This window comes from Onychomys torridus, chromosome 15 (assembly GCF_903995425.1).
Source record: "Onychomys torridus chromosome 15, mOncTor1.1, whole genome shotgun sequence".
In the NCBI taxonomy this organism is placed as follows: Eukaryota; Metazoa; Chordata; class Mammalia; order Rodentia; family Cricetidae; genus Onychomys; species Onychomys torridus.
Window position 1 is genome coordinate 68993626 of NC_050457.1, and position 22834 is coordinate 69016459.

The window sequence follows — 22834 nt, forward strand, 5'->3', positions numbered from 1 at the left end:
CCGATACGCTGCCACTCTTAGGTTATTTTCTTCATACGCACACATTTCTTCCAAGAACCACCATCCCCCGCCCTCCTGCCACCAGCCCTGCCCATAGGAAGGTAGTGCATCCAAATAAACTAGTCAAGCAGCTTGTAATTTTCTCTTCAAAAAACAAAAACAAAACATCTTCTGTGCATGATCATCTGATGATCCTTGGGAAAGCACATGTTTCCAATACTTGGCGATTTTAAAGAGTACAGGTAATAAATTACTTTCTGCTGGTATACATCATGAAGTTGTACATTTGAAGCTAGTGGGGAAAGTGTTGGCAACATGTCACTGGGTGAGGCACTGTCTAGGGTGGCAAACATAACCCTCCATGCCCATTCAAAGTTTATTGCCAGCCTGTTCTCAAGAGTCCTTCATGGCAGAGAGATTACTGTGCAGCTAACCAGTTCTCTAACATGAAAGTTTGTTCATGCTTTAGAATGTTATCCTCTAAAAACAATCTCTGGTTATAACCTGATTGAGCCTTAACTTTATAAACTGTAAATACATGGGCAAACCCCTCTATTCCAGTGAATTTGAGGATCTTTAGCTCTTAGTACACTCTCTGGAGCAGGGAGGTGGTTGAAGTATTATAGTATTCTATAGTACTTCAGTGGTTGAAGGCAGTGGCTATGCAAGCTGGACAGCCTGAGGTGGGTCACCAGAACCCATGGTGGAAGGAAAGAACTGATTCTCAGAGTGGCCTCTGACAGCCACGTGGACACCATGGCATGCACCTGTGCTTACACATGTACCTCATACACACACAATAATAACAAATTTTTAAAACAAGTAAGAAATATATTCCCTTGTATCTTCCCTGCTTAACTGCAAAAGACAATCTGACCATTTAAAGGAAAGATTTAAGAAACAAAAGTGCTAGAACTCTAGTTCATTTTACTAAAGAAAAATAATAGATTAAAACAGAGTTGTGCATGAAGCCTGTGATGGCCTGGAACTCATCATGTTGTCCAGGCTGGATCAAACTCATGACAATCCTCTGGCTTCTCTCCCAGTCCTCCTTTGTCAACCTCCCCGAGTGCTTGGATTACAGGTGCGGACTATGTCTGACCCTTTATAATTTTTATGGTGATAAAATGTAAGCATCATTATTTTAAAATTAACTCAGAGAATTAACTATTTTTACTCAAAAGAGTAACACATTCAAGTGGATTTCTTGTACAAAACCATAGAATACTTTTTTAATTCTCAAGTTGGAGGAGTGAAAACCATGAGGAGAAAGGGTGTTTCACTGAATATCCCCCCAGCCTGACACAAGATGAACCCCAGAGAAAGCTTTATCCAACCGTACATGCCTTTTTGTCCTCTCTGTTGTTAACTTCTGTTCTTGATTTTCCAAGCTGTGAACTGCAGAATGAAGGCCCTTCAGCATACCATGGTTGTGTTTACTAATGTGCCAGTGGCACAGATAATATAATCAAGACATGCTCTACAGACATTGCCCTTGTTAGTGTCTTAAAAATGCTTTCTTTCCTGGGTATGCCCTTCAACACTGTGGAAAGTCCTATCTCCCAGCTCCGTAACATTTTCATATTTCAAACTTTTAAAATAATTTTTGCAACATGTCTTGAAAATATAGTCAAGAACATAGCTTGTATAAGATTTATAAACTGAGCCCTGTGTTCTAAGAATGGCATAACTATGTGGCAATCACTTAGAGATCATTAATGATGGAGCTATGAACTACATGCTGTGGTAGTAGGTGATTGCAGGTTTGAGGCCATCCTGGACTACATAGGGAGTTTGAGGTCAGCTTGTAAAACATAAGGAAACCTGATCTCAAAGACAAAACAATGACAACAAAACACACACATTAAAAAAAATAATCACTTCTTCCTTCACCCAGTTTACCACTTTTTAGAAATGTTAGACGCATCATATGTTTAAATTCATATGTGATATATTTCCATTATTATAATGAGCTGTAGTGTACCCTACAGTTACCCATAAATACTTACCCAGAAATAGATTAGCATTAATAATTTGTTCCATTTCTGTAGGGTGGGGATTTTCATTTGGAATTCTGTTCAATCTATATATTGTTTTTGACAGAAATTTCATTTTCACAATATTAATTATACCAATCCATGAACATGGGAGGTCTTTCTCTAGTCTGGTGTCTGCCTCAATCTCTTTCTTCAGACAGGTATTTTCATTGTAAAGGCTTTTTACCTCCTTGGTTAAGTTTATTGTCCAATATTTTTAGAAGCTATTATGAAAGGGGGTGTTTTTCTATTCATTGTCTCTCTCTTGGAGCATTTTTTATTAGAATACAAAAAGGCTACTGACTTTTGTAAGTTGACTTTGCATCCTGCCACTTAATTTTTTTTAAAACTACTAAAATTCATCTGGAACCACAAAAGACCCCAGGTAGTCAAAGTGGTCCTGAGCAAAAAGAACAATGCAGATGGGATGACCATTCTAGATTCCATGACACACTGCAGAGCCATGGTGATAAAAATGGCATGGTACCGGTACAAAAACACACATGTAGACCAATAGGAAAAAAAAAAAACCAGAAAACCTGAACATAAATGTGCATATTTACAGCTATCTGATATTTGACAAAAATACTAACAATGAAAAAGACAGCATCTTCAACAAATGGATGCTGAGAAAGCTTGAGGTCCACATGCATAGGAATGAAATTAAGACCCGTATCTGTCACCTTACACAAAAATCAATTCCAAATATATCAAAGATCTTTATGATATACACGAAAGTGCCAGAAGACACACAAGCAGTACCCTACACAATATAGGCATAAGAAATAGAATTCCATTTGTTCAGGAGTTAAAACCAAGGATTAACAAATGGGACCTCATAAAACTTCTCTACAGCAAAGAAAGCACTCTGCCAAGGAGAGAGGAAACCCACAGCGGGAGAGATTCTCACAACTCTGCAAGCGATAGGGGATTGATACCCTGAATCAACAAATGAAACAACAGAACCAAGAAAACAAATGACTGAATTTTAAAACTGGGGTACAGCTCTGAACAAAGGATTCACAAAAGAAGAAATAAAAATGGGTAAGAAATATCTTTAAAAGTGCTCAGCATCCTTAGCAATTGGGGAAATATAAATTATAACCCCTTTGAGATTTCATCTTACTCCAGGCAGAAAGGCCAAGTGCAAGAAAACAATTATTGGAAGGAGGAAGTGGAGGGGAAATGATGTCCGTACAGTACTAATATCTGACAAAATTTATTGCTACTGTATATCACCATGTGGTCTATTTTTAGCTTCATAAGAATTTTCCAAACTGATTTCCATAATGCCTGATCCAGTTTGTAATCACAACAATAAATGATGGTCCCCCTTCCTCCACATACATGTCAGCATTTGCTATTTACATGTAGAGATATGAACACACACCCCGTTACTGAAGACACTATACACTTTGGACACAGGACTTGGAGAAGTTAGTGGAACTGACCCAAAAGCCTCCTTTCTATGGACTGACTCATAATATCTAAAGGTGCTGTGAAGCTGGCAAAGGGCAAAAGCAAATCAGTAGACCTACCCAACTGTAAAGGATGTGAACCACAACAATGAGCAGCATGGCAAGATGTCCACAAGGGTACAGTAATGCCACTATTATCTTGCAAGTAACCAACAGCTGTCTAATTGGACTTACAACCTGTTCAATGGAAAGAAATGAACACCTAGTCCTGTAAACCCACCCAACTACCCATGGCTGGTAAGGTGATGGGCCCTGAAGGAAAGCCTTTACTGTCTCTTTCCTAATCAGTTTAATTTCTAACTTCACTATGAACACTCTTTATACCCAGAGATAAATGTAGATCACACCCATTATCAAAGAAAGAAGGTCTTTTTTTTAGCAGATAGAAACCATTGCAGAAATCCACTTGTCAAAATACAGAGAACAAGTGACCGTGAGTACCCAAATCCAATGGATACAAACACAGCACACTTCTACAACTAAGGTTCAGGAAATACTGTGGAAAATGGGGCAGAAAGATTGTAAGAAAGAGAAGACTAGAGAATCTGCTAGGAGATATTGTCAACTGTATAATACAGGGATGCTATACCTATAAAGTCTCAAAAATTGTTACCTAAACCAGACCAACACCAGTTGACATGCCAACATGGATGGAAGGAGTCTCACAAGGCCTCACCCCTGGATGAAGAGCTCCAGGCCATTAATGGCTGTTGAGAGAGAGAGAGAGAGAATCAGTCTTCTGCTAGGACAAGTCCCCTGATTAGTTATTTAATTCCAAGCAGTCATTCCTAAACACATATACATATGAGCAAGATTAAATGGACTCAACATGATGTATTTATTCATAGATACTCAACAATATTAAATGAAGAAGGAAAAGGTCATGAATTTGAGAGGGAATTGAGGGGACATAGGAGGAGTTGGAGAGGGAAAGGTGTAGAAATGATGTAAATACAGTGCTCATGTATGAAATTCTAATGAAAATAAAAAAATAAACTGTTACTACATATAGGATAGTTTCACCTGAATCCTGCACCCATTAAATCCAAACCACCATTGACCTATACCCTCTTGATGTCAATTAGCTGGCTCAACAAGGTCAAGCAAATTGACACAGTCCTTAAAGAATGCTTCCAACTGTTTTTTAATGGAAAATGGATGCTTTCCCTTTGATTAACTCAATAAAAGTTTGGAGAAAGTGCCCAGATAAAGGTCAGTTACATTGACTAGCTTTGAAATGGTTCTTTTTCTTTGGTATTAACATATGTGGGTTTCATCAACTTTCTAAAATAGCAAAGATTCCCCTTTGAACTCCAGCCCCTGGTCACCATCAAAGATTATCCACATTCACATCAGTTGTTCTTTTATTTCCTCAGATTCCCTCTGAAGCTGTTAAGAAATGATTGTAATAAAAGGTATTTAAGGCTTGCAGAGATGACATGTCAGAGCAGAGGAAAATTGCCTAGTGATCTAATCATTTGTCCTGCTTTATAGAGACCAAGATGAATCCCAGCCAAAGAGAATGCAGCTGTCGTCCTCATATATATCAGCTGCCACACTCCATAGCAAGCATTCCAACATATCTGCTTTCCATACGTGTGTGGCTGTCCTGTTAGTTCTGACAGAAGTAAAGCTAGTCCAGGCTCAGCTGAAATTCTGTGTTCTGATTTCTGTGAATACTATTAGACTTTTATGTGAAAAGGGATAACTTGAGGGGTTGGGGATTTAGCTCAGTGGTAGAGCACTTGCCTAGCAAGTGCAAGGCCCTGGGTTCGATCCTCAGCTCTGAAAACAAAGACAAAACGAAAAGGGATAACTTGAAATGTTCTAAGAGATGACAGACTAGAAAATCAAACAAACAAAAGACAAATGAAATATTTGTCTATGTTGTGTACTCGCAGATAGATGCGCTCTGCCAGACTGGTTTCTTGAGAGCCTGTGATGCCTGCTCATCATTGGAGCAGACCCAGCTACAAAATGACTGCTCTTCCTCTGGTGCTGTCTGTCTCTTCATTGCAACAAGCTAGTTTCAGATAACAAGCCAGGATCAGTGTGGCAGGGCTGGTTTACTTTCCTTGTAATTTTTAAAAGGCATAGACTTTGCCTTCTATGGGTGGCTGTTCACAGACACAGAAGCATCTTGAAGTAGTCAAGATGATATTTTGATGAAAAGAACAAGAAGCTGAAGTGCCCTGATTTTAAAGTTGAAACTGTGTGTCACACTAATTAGGAATGACCTTTTATGGCATAGCCGCCATCCATCTGTGGAATGTCATTCATTGCCAAGCCGCAGCCTTGACTTAAACCAAGCTACAACATAACTGAGAGAGACAAGACACAACTGCTCTATCATCTTGGCAAATAATGACATTCTTGAAACTATTGTGACAGTTAAGTAACTTTAAAGTCCCTCCCGTAACATTTCCATTTTTATGTAGCAAGGATAGAAGGCAAACCTGCATGATGAAAACTTAAACACTTAATGAACTTATTCTGAAATGTAATTCTATATACACATATATGTATTATATATAAAATATATACAAGAGCACTATATATCAACTGTGTTTATTTTGGTGTGATTATTAAGGTACACATAAGCTAAATAGCTTAGCTTCTCTACTCCAAATTTGAAAGGAATTGCTTTGTCTATAAGTTATCTCAGGATTAAATGTGTTTTTTTTTTATATATATCTCATTTTGACCTATATTCCCTGCCTTTAGTGAGAAGATAAGCTTTATGTGATCAAAGATGAGTACCATTATTTTAATGTTTTTTTAAGAGTAAGAATGATACAAGATTTAATATGCAAAAAATAGAATTGAATTATTTTATCAAAGCTTTTTTGTGATTATTATGGGCTTTTATAATGCTTTTTCTTGGGATAAAACATTAACCCCCACATTTACCTTTACCTTTCTTCATTTAACTTTTATTGTTTCCATTTGTCCAATAAGCCACAGTCCTCATGAATGTCATTTTTAATGGTGAACCTGTATTTCTTTGTGAATATGAGCCATAATTTTTAAGTTATATACAGTTAATTTTTTGTAACAAATTCTCTTATTATTCATTATATTCAACAGAGAACGAATTTAACTATCAGAGTGGCTGTAAGATCTAAATTTGCCAACTGGTGATGGTGCATACCTTTAATTCTAGCACCAGTGAGTTCAAGGGCAGCCTGGTCTACATAGTGAGCTCCAGGATAGCCAGGACTATATTTGCATATAGTTCACATCAACGTATATACTAAATATACTAAACGTAACAATTTGCTCTCCATTGTACATGTTTACACGTTTGTTAGAAACAGCGATGGTTACCTACATCAAGCATAAGATATATAGAAACTTACCACAGTTGTGCAAAGGTTATCAACTTATACAAAATAAGTGGAAGTGCTAGGTTGGGTAGCTTGTAATATCTGTGCAGTGTCTGTTCTATGCCAATGATAAAATATGTAACCTTGATCTTGCCTTGATTCTTCTACTCCAGAAATATGCATATATTTCCTTCCTTGCTCTCTCACTTATGTTGGAGTATTTCCAAGAGCAGACTCCCTCAAAATGCTAGGTACAATCCCTTGTGAACATGCTGCAAACCCGTCCACCCTTGATCAAAAGTTCTGTCTCAAGAATAGCTCTCCAGTTTCTCTGTGGCCCCTAGGCTGCTGACGCTCTCTGCTGCATTGATTTTCACTGAACGCTCTAATGCCTGTTCTGTGTTTGGCGATTTGTATGGGAGGCGGTATCATGAAGCATAAAGATGTTAAAGGCATTTACCCTCTCGTTTTTCTTTCACCAGTGGGATGGAGTAGGACCTCTTCCAGACTGTGCAGAACCACCAAAAGGGATCCAGATGCTGTGGCACCCATCCATAGTCAAACCCTACCTCACACTGCTCTCTGAGTGCTCAAACCCAGACACGCTGGAAGGGGCAGCAGGCGCCCTGCAGAACTTGGCTGCAGGGAGCTGGAAGGTATGGCTAGTTCATTACAATACAAAAACAATCTGGAATTATGAGCAAGCCTTAAAAATGATACAAGTATAGGTTTGAAAAAGTGCAATTCTAATAAATATTTTTAAGACATTAAAGAAAAACCAATTATATTGAGCCGTGGGACTTAGCATGCCCTTAATTTTTTTTTTTCTTCAGTACTCCCTCCAGTGTCCTTGAAGACCATTGTGAATGTAAAGGAATAGACTTAAGTACAGCCATTGAAGACACTCTAAGATGCTTATCTTTTTACATGGATAGCTAACCTGCTTATCTTTCAGGAATTACTGTGATACGTTGATGCTTCAAAGCATTATCGTTGATCATCAAGGGTGCTAAATCTAAACACCTTTTCTAAAAAGCCATGTGAACAGTGTAGTATCAATTTCTGGCCCTTAAAGCTAAGAATCCCCTGCATTTTAAAAGTACAGACCCACAGAAAGGAAACAGAAGTGTGTGAGTGTAATGACCAGAAGGAGACCCTTTTCCTCCAAGATGTTGAAAAACTACACTGCTCCTGATTGATTTTCATAAGAAATTGTCATCCCTTCATTTGGAGTAGAGAGGATTTGCCTTATTAAAAAAGCCATGGGTATGTTCATTAACAGTTCCATGACCATTCTTTCTTGTTGAATAAAAAGTATGGTCACTGAGAAAGATGAGGATATATGTGGCAAATGTCTAGAGAAGAGATAAAAAAAGGTTTGAGTTTTCCCATCATGTTCCATCTATTTACCACCAGTGCCTGAATTTGGAATGTTCATAATCGCTTTTTTCCTTTGACATTCATTCTCTTTAAAGACACGTTAGTGTTGACATGTAGAAACCTAATATTCAGAATCTCAGTGCCAGAGATGCACAGAGCACCATGCAGCTACACACTCCTGCTCATACCTCCAGTGTCTGCCTTATCCCTCTCACTCATCTTTCCTTTCTGTCACTGCAACCTGAGCTTTCACATTTCCTTCTTTCTCACCCATGACATCCTAGCTCTCTGGGCCCAGCACGAATGAGTTCTCTTGAAGCTGCTGATGGTGGGTAAGCTTACCTCTTCTCTTAAAGACCTTAGGGATGATTGAAACTGATCATTTCATTCCCAGCCATGAGACATCCCCCGTGTTTAAAGAATGTGGGTGGGGCTGGGTTACAAGTGAAGTTGTCTCTTATTTTCAAGCAGAGCTTGGAAGAAAAGTTTTAAAAAAAGAGTCATGCTCTTTAGCAGGCCAGCACATAGCATGCCATGACTAGGACAAATATAATAATGGAAGCCATTCCTTTGAACTAGCCCTTGGAGCTTACATTTCTCTAAGCTTTCATAGTCTCAGAAGCTTTGATTTAAATCACAGTTCAAACCTAGGCTGGCCCCATCGTTTCTGAGCCTGAGAAGACCGAGCAACGTCTAGCTTTCTTGTGTGTCACATGACCTCTTTAACAGAGGCCATTGTGACTGCCTCACTCTGCAGGGTTCAGGACCATCTAGGTACTAGATTCAAAAAATGGTAGAAGATGTAGTAGATTAAGCAGCTGTCTATCTTAGAGATCAAGAGCACTCACACATGCACAGTTCCCCTCCAGCTTCCCTTCCTCTGTGGGAGCCCATTTTTAGGTTTCTCGTGGCTTTACCCAGCAGGTCCGCATAGAGGATGATGAGGGCCAGGGGCCTGAGTGCAGGTGTCTGAAATGGTCTGTACTTGGCTGTGCTGGGGAAGGAGGTCTTTTGGTCCACCCCTTGGCATCTCTATAAACACCCTGGGGCAGAGACAGTCAGGGCCTGTTGGAATGGGTTCCCGGCCCTCTCGAGACTATCCTGTATTTTCTATCTGTTTATCTCCGCATGTAAGTCCTTCTATCTAATATTTCCTGCTGCTCACACTCAAGAAAACTCTGGGGAGCTGTGGGGTTGCATTCCTCAATGTACTAACTGGGTAAGCATGAGAAAGTGGGTTCTGGGGTGAACTTGACCTGAGGCATGAAGATTTACATGATAGCAAATCACATAGACTATTTTAAGACACAATTTTAAGTAAATTATTCTATTTGTCAGTATGCTTTTCTATTTTTATCATTTTTCATGTTCCTTAAGAAATTCTTATGTCCTTAAGACAATTTAAAAGTGAGGATGGACACTACAAGATTTTGAATGTAAAGATTTTAACTTAAATTCTGTGTTTCGTGTATTTTAAAAGTTAAGGGAAAGATCTGTAGATGACCTAAGTCAAACCTCAGGAGTCTAGAAAGTAATGTCTGAAATTAAAACTGCATAGAATAGAATTAATGGCAGACTAAATAATGCAAAAAGAAAAAAATCAATGGACTTGAAGACAGTATAAGAAGCTATTGAAAATGAAACATTCAGAGAAGATAAACAATGTAGGCATAGCTGTACTTAAGTAGGCTGGTGTAATGATTAAAGAGGGCAAGGAAGGGAGCAGAGAATAGTTAAATAAAGTGAGTACTTTTCATATTGAATGAAAACCATACATTTATATATCAAGGTAGTTAGGAAACTCCAAGCACACAAAACAAAAACAAACAAAACAAAACAAAAACAAACAAAAAAACAAAAAACCCAAGAAGGAAACTATGCAAAGAACATTGTAAGCAAATTGTTATAAAATAGTAATAAAGAGAAAATGTTAAAAGTATACAGAGGAAATAGAATTGTTATGCAAAGCAATGCACTATGACTAAGTTCAACATACAATGACACCAGTCATTCATTCACTCATGATGTATGGCCTTGCTGAACAACTGAAGCCATGATGTACTTGTCTCCTTGTGCTCTACTGATGGGCCTGTGCTTGGATTAGCAGTTCACAAACACTAGCACTTAGCCCCAGCAGCATCTGTGTACACATCTCTATACACATCTATCAGTTTGACTCCTAGGATATCAGTAAGACATTTAGAGCACAAATTACTCCCATAGCCATCCTTAGAGGGTCACACTTCAGGACTTTTTATTTTATTTTGATCATTTGATTCTGATAGCAACATGCTTTGTTATCCCCATCCCCCACTCTCCCATGTGTATGTGTCTATCAGTCTATCACAGCACATATGTGGAGATCAGATGACCATTTGCAAGAGTTGATTCTCTCTTTCCACCATGTGGGTCCCAGAGATTGAATTTGGGTCCTTGGGATTGGCACAAGTGCCTTTACTCAGTGAGTCACCTCAGCCGCCTATGACGTGCCTTTACTCATTCAGTCATCATCTGAGCAGCCTATGGTGTGCCTTTACTCATTCAGTCATCTCATCTCAGTATCCTATGGTATGTCTTTACTCAGTGAGTCACCACAGCAGCCTATGGCATGCTTGTTCTGTGAAACTGACACAGAGGAATCACAGGAGAATAATGGTTTCACTGGTGCCTAGGGACAGCAATGCTCAGTCATGCCTTCTAGGTCCACAGTATCTGCCTGAAATGTGGAATATTTTGTGTTACTTACCAGGCTCTGTGTCATGTGGTAACCAAGGTAGTTTGGAGAGTTAATGAGACATGTCTGAGTCCTTCATTAGAAGCATAAGATGATAGGGCTTTAAAACTTTTGCAATCTTTATATTTTCAAATTCTCTCCTACCTTGGATCATATAATGCAAGCAATGTAGGATGTGTGGCATCACTCCAGGTTTTCTGGCATTCACACTATGCTCCTCTCAGCACTTGAACCTGCACATTAATTCAACACAGTCCAAAGGACATTTGTTTACCAAATTTTCTGTTATCAATAAAATAGAGATTAGTAAATGGATAAAGTTTAAGGACTATGACCATTGAACTTTACAAGTCTATATTAGATTATGAACATGAGTTAGAAAATGCAACGTGATAACTTTATAACCAAGCACAAATATGCACCATTAGAAATGCAACAGAGCCGGGAGGTGGTGGCACATGCCTGTAATCCCAGCATTCGGGAGGCAGAGGCAGGTGGATCTCTGAGTTTGAGGCCAGCCTGGTCTACATAGCTAGTCCAGGACAGGCTCCAAAGCTACAGAGAAACCCTATCTCGAAAAACCAAAAAAAAAAAGAAAAGAAAAGAAAAGAAAAGAAATGCAACAGATATCCCAACGGCAAGGAGAAAATGTAGAAAATGTAAATATAAGTATGCAGGAAAGGAAACTTCCAGAGATCATTCCAAGTACTGAGTAATTGTCATAACATATTCCCACTGTCATCATGATGTCTGCTTGTTATTGGCTATTTCAGAAGATAGAATTTAGAACAATTTCTATCCCAGATGGACAAAGTAGAACATTAGCTCTTAGAGTGTCAATTTTACATAAACACCTCTCTCCTAACAAAGCTAGAGAAATAGGTTGGTCCTCTGACATAGTAGAAGGCCTCTGAGTAAAGTTTCTGTGCATTTACAAATATGCACACATACAAAGATCCTTATCATTTGATTCTACATGTATATGCAAGAATCAGGCATGGTCCCACTACCTACTATACACTTCATTTACTCTGTTTTAGGGGAAAGGAGATGGAGGGTCCTTAAAGAAGATACTTACTATACCAAAGAATGATATATCATTATAATCAAAGAGATTAATAGAGTCTGATATAAAAATCTGTACAGAAAAATCCTTACATGACAGGGATAGACTTGGTCAAGGGAGATGGCTTAGTTGGTCAGTCACTGCTGTTCTTAAATTTCTAGAATCCAGGTGCTGGGAGATGGAGACAGGAAGATCCATGGGGCTTGCTTTCCAGCCAGTCTAGCCATGTTGATGAGCCCCAGGATCAGTTAACAACTCTGTCTCAAAAACGAAGGTGGAGAGTGACTGAGAAAGATAGATGATGTGGACTTCTGGCCTCTGAATGCACCTTCAAACAAAAATATGAAAGTATACATGTGCAGATAGCACACTCACAAATGCAAAGGTTGTTTTCAAAAAAAAAAAAAAAAGATCATTAATAACCAAGGCTATGACAGGGCATACAGTGGCTTTCACACAGCACTACCCTCAGCAAGCTAGCGCTCTAGGAATGTGTTTTTATAGCAACTGTCAAATTTTAGTGGCATTTCTTAGTAGTCCTTAACTTTTTATGACCCAACAAAACAGAAATGAGGAGGTAAAACTGGGGAATTTTGCATGGAGAGAGCTCTTTATGGACCTCCTTGTCTAACACAATAACTTTCATTTATGAGGAGAGCATGATCACTCTTTGGCTGTGACAAATTGACTAGCAAACTAGATCTTCCTAATGGCCCTTAACACTTTCTACACTTGAAAATGTTCATTACTTGGTTCATGAACAGCAGACAAAGGTAGTGACATTATGGTAGGAACAAAGTGATAAATGCTTCTCAGAAAAGCATGGACTTTAGTTGCACTTTTCTTGTTCACAGACAGTGAATTTGTTTGTAGCAGAGTATTAAAATGGGTGATCCAGTAGCATGAAGATTTCCAAAATATGAACAAATGTTCTTTCAACTCCTGTTTGTAGATTCTTCCTATTCTAATTGAGGTTTATGAAAACCCAGGCTTTGAATTGTAGAAATACATGTGTAATGGCAGTGAAGCTCAACATTTACATAGCTTCTATTTCTACTAAAATATGAATATTCTCTAGGAATATTATCAGCCCTAATTATATTAAAAAATAAAATAGAACAAAAAATTTCGTAGATAAGATCCCATATTTTATGAAGTGAGAATCTCTGGCCAGATGGCCCAACTGAAGTTTTTTAAATGTAAGAGAACTCAGAAATTTGAGACATCCATAGAGAAAGAAATGGCAACCTTGAGGGGGGACAGCGAGTTTAGCTTAATCTATCAGTCACTGTGGCCTGTGATAGAGAACCAGAGGAGGCTAGTAAACTACAACAAAAAAAGCAAGACTCATGGTTCAGCATCTAAGATGGAGTGAGTTATCTTTCCCCTAGTTGATGGCACAAGCCAAAGCATGAAGAAGAGTTGTAGAAAATTATTTTAAAAAATGGAATGTGAAGTCTCATGCCTGATAGATGAAAGTGAAAAAAATAAACTGTCCCAGAATGAACACAGAGGCTGTCTGAAGGCTCTGCCTACATGGAATGTGCGAGAAACAGTATATTAGATGAGTCCAAGACACCTAAGCTAAGGAGCAAGAGGTGAAGGACCAAGCCGAGGGCATGGCTCAGCAGCTGCTTCCCTACATGAACCAGGAAGTTCAACTGAGTCATGAACCACAACAATATTGCAAATGCTGCAGTTGACATTAATGTCAACTCCAGAGGTGACCTGTGCTGATAACTTGATGCTGGGTTTGTCACTGCTGAGACAGATCATCTAACTTCTGCTCTAGTTCTAATGTCAGTGTCGTGGAACTCCTTTCTGGAAGTGGAGAAACTGCTGAACTGGAGATATCAGACAGAGTGACAGGGTCCAAATTTACCTTCTTCTAAAGAAAAGCAACTAATAAGAAGAAATAGGTAGAACAGTGGGGTTTTGATAGAGAACTTGAGGACAAGAAATTTAAAAAAAAAAATGTGAACTTGTACCTGAAGTCAAAATAAATAGAGCTCATGGGACAGAATACTAAAGATCCTGGATTTACACAAGAAAGTCCCCTTTAACATTCAGGAAGGAACTCTTAGCACTTGCCTGTGAGAAAAACGCCTAAGACTGGCAAAGTCCACCTGAAATTACAAGAGGGAGCAAAATTTGTCTCCTACATGAGATGGACATAGTATGTGTTTCCCAGTGTCATGTGGGAAAATCTCACAATTCATAGACCATTGGATAAAATACTCAGAAAGCTCTTGTTTAATTATGAAGAATATTAGCCATGGACTGAGTGTGCTCCATCCTTTTCTAGAGAACCATATAAGCAAAATCCAAATTCATCAGTAGTTACAAATTTTATTGATCGCAGTCTAAAGATAGCCTTAGAACACCTATGGGAATGCAGGCATTTTCAGTATCCCACAAGTTAAAATTGGGGATGCCTGCCATTTGGTTGTAAATTACTCTGTCAACAAATGAAAAAGAAAATGTAGTCCATAATGAAAAAAACAAAAGAAACAGCTCGGTACTGACAGATGTTAAAATGAACAAACATGAGAAAATTATGATGGCATTGTATATGTTCAGAAAGTTAGAGATAGAAGACATGTGTTTGAAAAACCAAATAAAACATCTTGAGTTAAAACTACCATGTCTGAAATGAAAAATACATGAGATGCAATAAATAGCAGATTAAACATTGCACAGGAAAAATTAGTACATGTGAGGACAGGGATACATCCATGAACCTCAGCTTGCCCAGTGCACACATCGTTGGGGTCCTCAAACAAAAGGACACAAGAAGGATCAAGAGAATGGAAAACAAATATTGGCAGGAGTAACAGTTAAAATTTTTCCAAACATAATGAAAACCCATAGACTTACAAACCCAAGAAGCTCAAAGAACCCCAGACACAAGGAAACTGGTTAAATTATAGCAAATACTTCATAATCAGATCACTCAAACTTTGCATTAATGAGAAAAACTCCCCACATCCCCCCAGGAATGGGGGGGCGGGGGCTCTGCTCTCTTCAGAAGGTCTAGGTCAGCACCATGGACAGCGAAAAGGCAATGAAAGAACTAAGGAAATGCAAGACTTGCCAGGCAGATACAACTTCACTTAGAATGGATGTAAAGCTACCTTTCTGAGTCTTTGTGAAATGTAAACTATGCTGAGAGCAGACATTGTCAATTGCCCATTTAGTCATGCCGGAGAGAAATTGTGACATAAGAAACTGAGTTGAATTGCTGTAGCATTGATTAGAGTATTGTCCATAGCACCTCAATATTCTGATCTTCCCATCTCAAAGAAAAACCAGCTACTCATAAGATCCGATTCAGTGGTTCTAGTCCCACACATATGGTTATGGATTACTTTGGCTCAGAAAAGACTCTCCTGAGAGCACATAACTACTTAGAACCTAGAGATTTTTCTGTGGAAATGGTTGGAAATCTCTGACCCCATCAGTAACTTCACTGTCTTTGATCTTTAAGGCATAGACCCTTTCAGTGGATATTGTGCTGACTTACATAATAAGTACTTTGTGTTGAAAATCAACCCGATGGTTTCTTTCATCAATTAAGCACTCTTTAATCTTCCACTATGGACCAGAAGCTGAAGACAATTGAAAGAAAGAGATGAATGTAACTTGTTCTCTCCTTTACTCTGTAATAAAGATGTAAGTAGAAAGTTCAGAAGGCCATTGTCAGTGCCATGTCAGGGTCCAGGAGTGGCACTGAGGTCACTTTTACAAGAAAACAGTAAAGGAAGAGTCAGCACATTCCCAGCATTGCTGCTTAAAACCTCAGTATAGAAGTCAATGTTTAGAATTACTTCTGGCAGACCTTTACAAGCAGTCTTTTATTTAAAGGAATGCCAGCCACTATAACATTCAGACCCCCAGATACAAAAAGTCTCAGGAAAGATAGAAGTCAGAGCCTATTTTCTCTTGATATCACAGTAAAGGCAAGAGGACAGAGACAGGAAGCAGTTCACACAGGCTAAGAGCTATTCTGTCATTTTCAACATGTGACTCCAAGACTACTTCCATTGTTACACCCACCAGCAGGAAACAAAATTCAGTCTCTGGAAAGAAATATTCCACCATGCAAATCACAGTGGCATCTCTGTTCCCTGCTGATAGTCTAGGGTTGAGGTGGAAAAACACTTTCATGTGGTTTTGCCCCTACCAGAATGGACAAGAATTGTAGAATGGTCCTGTAAACCTAGATTCAAGAATAAATTCATCTCCTTTCATGAGAAAAAAAAAAAACTTTCACTAATATAGTCCACTTATACTGCAGAGAAAAGTGTTATATTAGTAGAAAGTAATTGCAGTTGAGTTCTTCTGCTACATAGAACTTCCACAGAAACTGTACTTTACGGTTACAAAAATAAAGGCCTCATCATCAATGGCATCTCCAGACTATGCCACACAACGAAATACAGATTTCTCCCCACCTGTGTCATCAAAAGAAGAAATGTTTTAATATCTCCAAGGTGGAATTCCCCTGGCTCCATGAGAAAGATATCAAGACCAGTCCCCTATTTTCATGAGAAACTACATTTACAAAGAAAAAATTAAGGGGAAGTTTTTGACATGGTATCAAGTAAGAGAAAAGAAAACTCTTTGGGTTACTTTTCTTGTCTCATATTGAATAGAAATGATCACCAGCTCAGCCTTGCCTGTGTGTAGTGGCTGGGAGCCTGCCACCTCCAGTACACCCTGTTAGTTAGAGGTCATGGTGCTGGCATCCTCCCCTCTGCAAGGACATATTTACACAGTGCTATGGAGGGGAAATGTAGCTGGCTGAGGATGAGATCTGACACAGCCTTAGTTTCATTCATGTAAGACTTATCACCAGAAACAGTTGCATCAAATTCCCTGAAAGGCATTTCTAAATGGCAGATACACACAGAACTTTTTTACCTCCAATGTTTGAAAAAAAAAAAATTCAGAAAGGTCCATGTTTAAAGATAAGTTGTTTTAATTGATTATTGCTGCTCCTTGACATGGCTGACAACTGGTTTACAAGTATTTGTTCAACTTAATGAATGTTTTCTCTAGGTCACTGTCCGTTGAACCTGGCCTTCTTCACTTCTTACATCAAGATCCTTTTCCTCCTAGGATACCCTATTACCTGAACGTTAGTGTTATCAGCAAATACATGTGATAAAACTTAGTCTTTGCAGTAACCTGACTTACATGTAAGAAGTATGAGCAAGGGGAAAAAAACCCACCATATGAGCACACAATATCTGCTGCCACCTTAGCCAACGTCTCTGTTTATAAATTATAGCTTTGCTAACAAGGAAATACTTCACCAGCCCCCTTGACCAGACAGTTCATTTCTCAAAGTAAATATTGGGATTTTGAGGACAAAAGTATACAATCGTATTAAATGACTGAATTGAAAGAACAATGCATGAATGTCATCAATGTAGAGGAATTCTCATGGGAAGGGCTTTGTGTTGACCTTGACCAACTACTACATGAATCCCATAGTAGCCACCAATCATAGTTCTATTTCAACTATAAAGAATTAGTAACTCAATTAATAACAGTAATAATAATAATAGAAACAATAGTAGTAACATGAGCCATACAATAGAAACCACATGGTTTCTGAATATTTAGCACATTCTTTTTGTAATAAAACTTCCAGTAAAATAATACTGAATAAATAATTTGGCCCATGGGGTACGTTCTGCCCTAATATAACACTAATTAGATTGCCAAGAAAATAACACGACCTTATAAAAAAATTCAAACTCTCATAATTGATACTAAAGTTGTTATTAGGTATTTTTTCATTTTATGGAATAAGAATCAAGTACTTTGAGACCCTGTGACAGCAGAAGGTGCTAGAATACTTCTGAAAAGTTAAATCATGGGCTGAGATAAATGAGTTGGTAAGACACATGCCTTGCAAGTATGAGAAACTGACTTCAATCCCCAGAACCCATGTTTAAAAAGAAATAAAGTGGGGACTTATCATGCATGGGGGAGATTAAATTTTATTTGGAATCATTAGGTTTTTAGAATAGGACATTTCTTACCATGTCAAGAGATAAAATGGGGAAATATCTACGTTAATAATTCCAGGGGAGAATTGTCTGCCATTTAACAGATCTTTTAATAGCTGACTGTACCACTAAAGCAACAAAAATGTAAAGAATAGAAAATCCATCAGTTCAGAATTTTAGTACTATCATGGGTTCAGCTCCAAAAGAGACTATTTTGTTCTTAATAGAAAACATTATCTTCAGTTATTTAGTGCAGTATTAGTAGAGAAATTACTTCTTACCTGCATAAATCAGCTTTAGTGGACTTGTCTCATCCTAAGTATGGGATAATTTTTAGAGATATCATAACCATCATTTGTGTTTTATTCTGGTTGATATTTTTGAATTAAGTCCCAGGAATTCCACAATTGAATCAGGCAACCTGGATTTGAAGGATTAAAAAAACAAATACTGACTTTACTTGATCTTTCAATCCCTCAGTGTAAGTAAATTGATTAGATACAAATAACTTTGTTCTGAGTAGTTCTTTCTGGGTTCATCCCTGAGCTTCATTTTGCCTAAAATGACAAAAATGGAAAAAAACAACTATCTAGACACTTGTAGGTGAATTCAGCAGAATGCAGCTGTCCTGTGTTGATGTCCCTTATCTTCTGCTGACCTCGAGGTGGTGCTGACTTTGGGTACTGTGAGCATAAATCTGTAGATGGATAGGTGTTGAATTGTGCATTGATCGGTTTCTCTTTCTGGAGTCATCTTTAACCTACAGTGCCTCCCATCTGGGGCACACAGTGGTGTGATGGTTGGTGGCTGGACCACTTTGCTCTAATGTACTCTCTCAGCCTCACCTCACTATTGAGCATCCTTGGATGCAGCCACATCTCCTCCATGCTAACCATTTGTATGTGTCACCTGCTTCCTAGTCAAGTAAACCCTCTGTAATTCTTCTCTGTAGCTCTTTTCTCCTTCACACTTCAGCTCGTAGAAGTCCCAGGGGTACCCCTGGTGACACTGGGGTCACAGAAGCTTTCATACTTCATGGATGCCTCCAGAATGGGACTGAAAACTTCATTAGTTAGTTCTTGGCCTCTTCTATAGTCCAATAAGGGAAGTCATTGTTGACTCTCCATTCTGCCATCTTTGTTGAGGGCGAGGGAGAAAGTAACACCACTGCACCCTCCCACATCAACAACTTCTCCCTGGATACTCCAGGGTTGTGGAGACAGCTCACAAAGTACTGTTACATCTCTTACTTCTTGTAATGCCCCACACATTAGTTTAAGGACTCTGTGTGAACTCTGAAAAGTGAACCAATTGTTTTCTGCTTCTTCTAATCCCCTTTCAATATATCCAAGCTTTTACCTGGGGTTGTGGGCTAGCCTTAAAAACAACCATTTGCTTTTTCTTCTCTGTTCCATTATAACATCTCGTGGAGCCAAACAATGGTCCAATTCTGACCAGGAGAAAAAGGAAGAATGCAGTGTTTCCTGTCTGAAGTATCATTTCATTCCATGTAAACAAAAGTGACCCTCTTCTGACATAAACAAGATATTCCAGTTACATGTGGCTTTTGTGTCAGCCTTAATGAATCAGAACAGCCATTCCCAAAAATAGATTTAAGTGCCCAGTGGGCCAATTTATAGTACTTAACTATCTTTTACTCAGGATTTTAGAGGCAAGTTAAGTGGATCATTGGCAACCAAAAATAATAAAATGAAAACCAACATGAATTGATTACCTTGGAAATTCTATGAACTGGGGTGAAGATGTTCATAGTTGAAGCCGTCCTTCAGAGGACAAGGGAGAGTGGATGTCAGGCACACTGACTCAGAGATAGAGCTTCATGAGTTTAAGACCAGCTTGAGTATTCCCAGGCTGCATCATGCTGCACTTGCCTTGTCTCACCTGTAAAATAGGACTAGTGCTGGCACCTGCTTTACAGAGTCGAGGATTAAATGAGTTCAAACATATGAAGAAGTTAGAACGTTTCTGGTAAGTGTGCTGGTAGATGGTAGCTAGAATGCTCTGAGGGAACTTGGCCTCCTGAGCCATCTCTGGGAACTCACCACGTCAGGGACAATATGAACCTGGCATCCTGTTCTGTTCTTGTGCCTGGTCCTCATGTTCTCCCTTCCTCTTTCTCCTTCTTCCTATTCTTGCTTTTCCCTCTTCCTCTGCTGTCTCTTTGACAATACTGAGCTTACCTTGATCATGGGTCACTCTTCTCGATGGTATCCTGGTCACACCTGGTTTGTCTCCCAGCTTTGTGCTGCCCTGCTCAGTGCATACTACCCTCAATCTGTTGACAAAAATGTCAGGGCTAAGTCCAGTAATTTACCCCAATCAGGATGAGTTATGTACACCTTCATCTATTGTCTACTTCCTTCAGTGACACCTGTACTTTCCAATTATAGCGTTTGGCAGCTCATACATCTTTCAGACCACCACTGGGCTTAAAGAGAAGCAGCTCCATTCTTTTCTGGAACACTGTGTGAGCCTCATGCTTCTATACTCTTGCACCTGTGAAGCATTCCACAGTTCCCAGGTTTCTTTATCTACATCATGCCTTCTGTTCTTTTAACTCCTTACTGGGTCACTCATAGATTTCCAGCCCACTCCCTGGACTTCTAGGCAAAGGCTTAAGAACATGGCAACCTCCTATCTTGGAAAGTCTAGAAAAACTCATGTAAATTTGCAGTACCTTTTGAATATGTCTGTGGCAGGCAATAGACTATGGTGATGTGAGAAGACCCCCCCCACACACACACACACACAAAACGCACACAGTACAAAAAAACAAAAGGTTTCAAAAAACAAAAGAAGAAGGTTCTGCTCTTGGGTCACCTGAGTGTCAAATCCATTCCAGGCTGTCACTTTTCATATCATAAAATCCATGTCTGGAACTCATACGTATTGGAAGCCTACATGGTCATTTTTTTGTTGTTCAGTTTTGTTTTGTTTCCTCTCAAGTTCCTGTCAGAGTTAAATGGATTCTCTTCATTCTCCACTTACTAGACTATCTTTCTATCTAGGGAAGGTGAGGGTAGTACTGGACCTTCCAAGAAAACCATAGCTGTCCCATTTGGGGACATTACAGATATAGTAGTGTGGAGAGTTTGAAGGCTGATCATAGAAGATAAACTGACAGCAGCAAAGAGAGAGCATGATATTTGCAGCCAAAGAAGAAGCAGATTCAGGGACACGGGTATCTCTTGTGATGAGATTATTTAATGTTTTATGTTTAAATGTCCCTGTTGATAAAGTGATGATGCTGGTCTTCCTGTGTTTGGAGGCATTAGAAGAGACCTCAACTGTGTAAACCAAAAGCATAGGCTTGATAGTGGAAAGAGAGACATTTATAAGGCCTGTGCTTAGGATGCCAGGGACTGTTTACAATGGTCTTTCAGGACAAAAGTATCCCCATATTATTTATTATTAGTGTGCACTTTTTAATTCCTCCATGTTGACCCAAAGTCTGAATCACACTCTCTGAACTCCAAATTCTCTCCTTAATTTTATAGAAGAGGGCAACCATAAGCGGCTGTGTAAGCTTAAGCTTCAGTCTTTTCCGGGTTGGGTGTTAGACACTCAGCTAGAGAAAGCAATGAATGTGTCTAGGGGAGGCCATGTTACTTTGTGGGGGACAAACGCACACATTGAAGTGGGTACTTGATGCCAGGAGGAGCTCTTCCTCTCTGGGAAATGGTGTCAGAGCCACACAACGTAATCTAGCTTAGTGATTTCCAAACGTTGGTGTTTCTCCACTGTCGACTGGACTCCTGAATATTGTATCTTTTGCTTCCGTACATGGGGCTATTGAGTAGGCTGAGCGGCGCCATGGTGAGCTGTACCTGTGTGCCTATGCCTCAGGCACGAGGGGAAAGAAGAGAATCATGCAGTACTGAACGATGGTGGTGATGCAAACAATGTGAATGTGACCTCTGACGTAGGATGGGATGAAGTTGTTTGTTTTTTTTAATCTCGTATTTCATGCAGGGCTGGGCTGAGGATGTGGCAGGCATGGCGTATGCCCTACGTTCACTGCCAGAGGGGGCTCCCTGCCTGCCACAGGTGAGAGCCAGCTCTGGGGTGCCTGTCCCTATGGGGGATTGGGGGGCTGGAGTGGGCCTGGTGGGTGAGGGGTGGGGAAGAACTGGTTCCCTCAGAACCTGAATCCTCTTTCCTGAATGTATTTTTTCCAGATCATAAATGGAATTGCAACCAATCAAACCATGACAATCCGTTTGTCTCACAGCTGTCTTTGGAACAGTATGGAACAATATAAAACATGCATTCACATCTACAAAGCTCAGGCTACCTGCATTCTGTTAGAGTCCAGGGGCTTTATCTGCCCAACAATACCTCTTCATTCAACAGGAAGTATCAGATCTGTTCCATAAGGGCACCAACCCCAAACCAAAACAAATCATGTCTTTAAAAAATGGGACATTGAATGATAGCCCTGGAAATAATACATTTTTATCTTAATGTTCTTATTTCAAAAAGTGTTACCATTTTCACTCTTGCTTCTCAATGTCATATTTTCCTCTTCCCAGTCCTATATTCTTTTTTCTACTAATTTCTTCTCTATCGGTGAACAAAGGGCCTCTTCCTTTGCATGCATGGCAGTTGATCTCTACAGGCCACCTCAGAGCTCTCTTTACAAAGGCCACCCATATCCAACCTACACCACTTCCTGCATTTTGGTGGTTTTTTTTGTTTGTTTGTTTGGTTGGTTGGTTATTTCTTTTTCTCTAATATCAGTAGTCAGCTTTGACCACCCCAAACCTCCACATC

General features: G+C 39.3%; 1 protein-coding gene across 3 annotated transcripts in view; it reads left to right on the forward strand.

The window, feature by feature from the left end:
• Positions 1-22834, forward strand: part of Ctnnd2 (catenin delta 2) — an 872325-nt gene that overhangs the window by 751393 nt on the left and 98098 nt on the right. For 2 of the 3 annotated variants that reach the window (XM_036206872.1, XM_036206874.1), the window contains 2 exons: positions 7323-7496; positions 22034-22108. In XM_036206872.1, the coding sequence (XP_036062765.1) occupies positions 7323-7496; positions 22034-22108 (249 nt within the window). The remainder of the gene's footprint in view (positions 1-7322; positions 7497-22033; positions 22109-22834) is intronic. The other variant, XM_036206873.1, reaches the window with a different exon arrangement.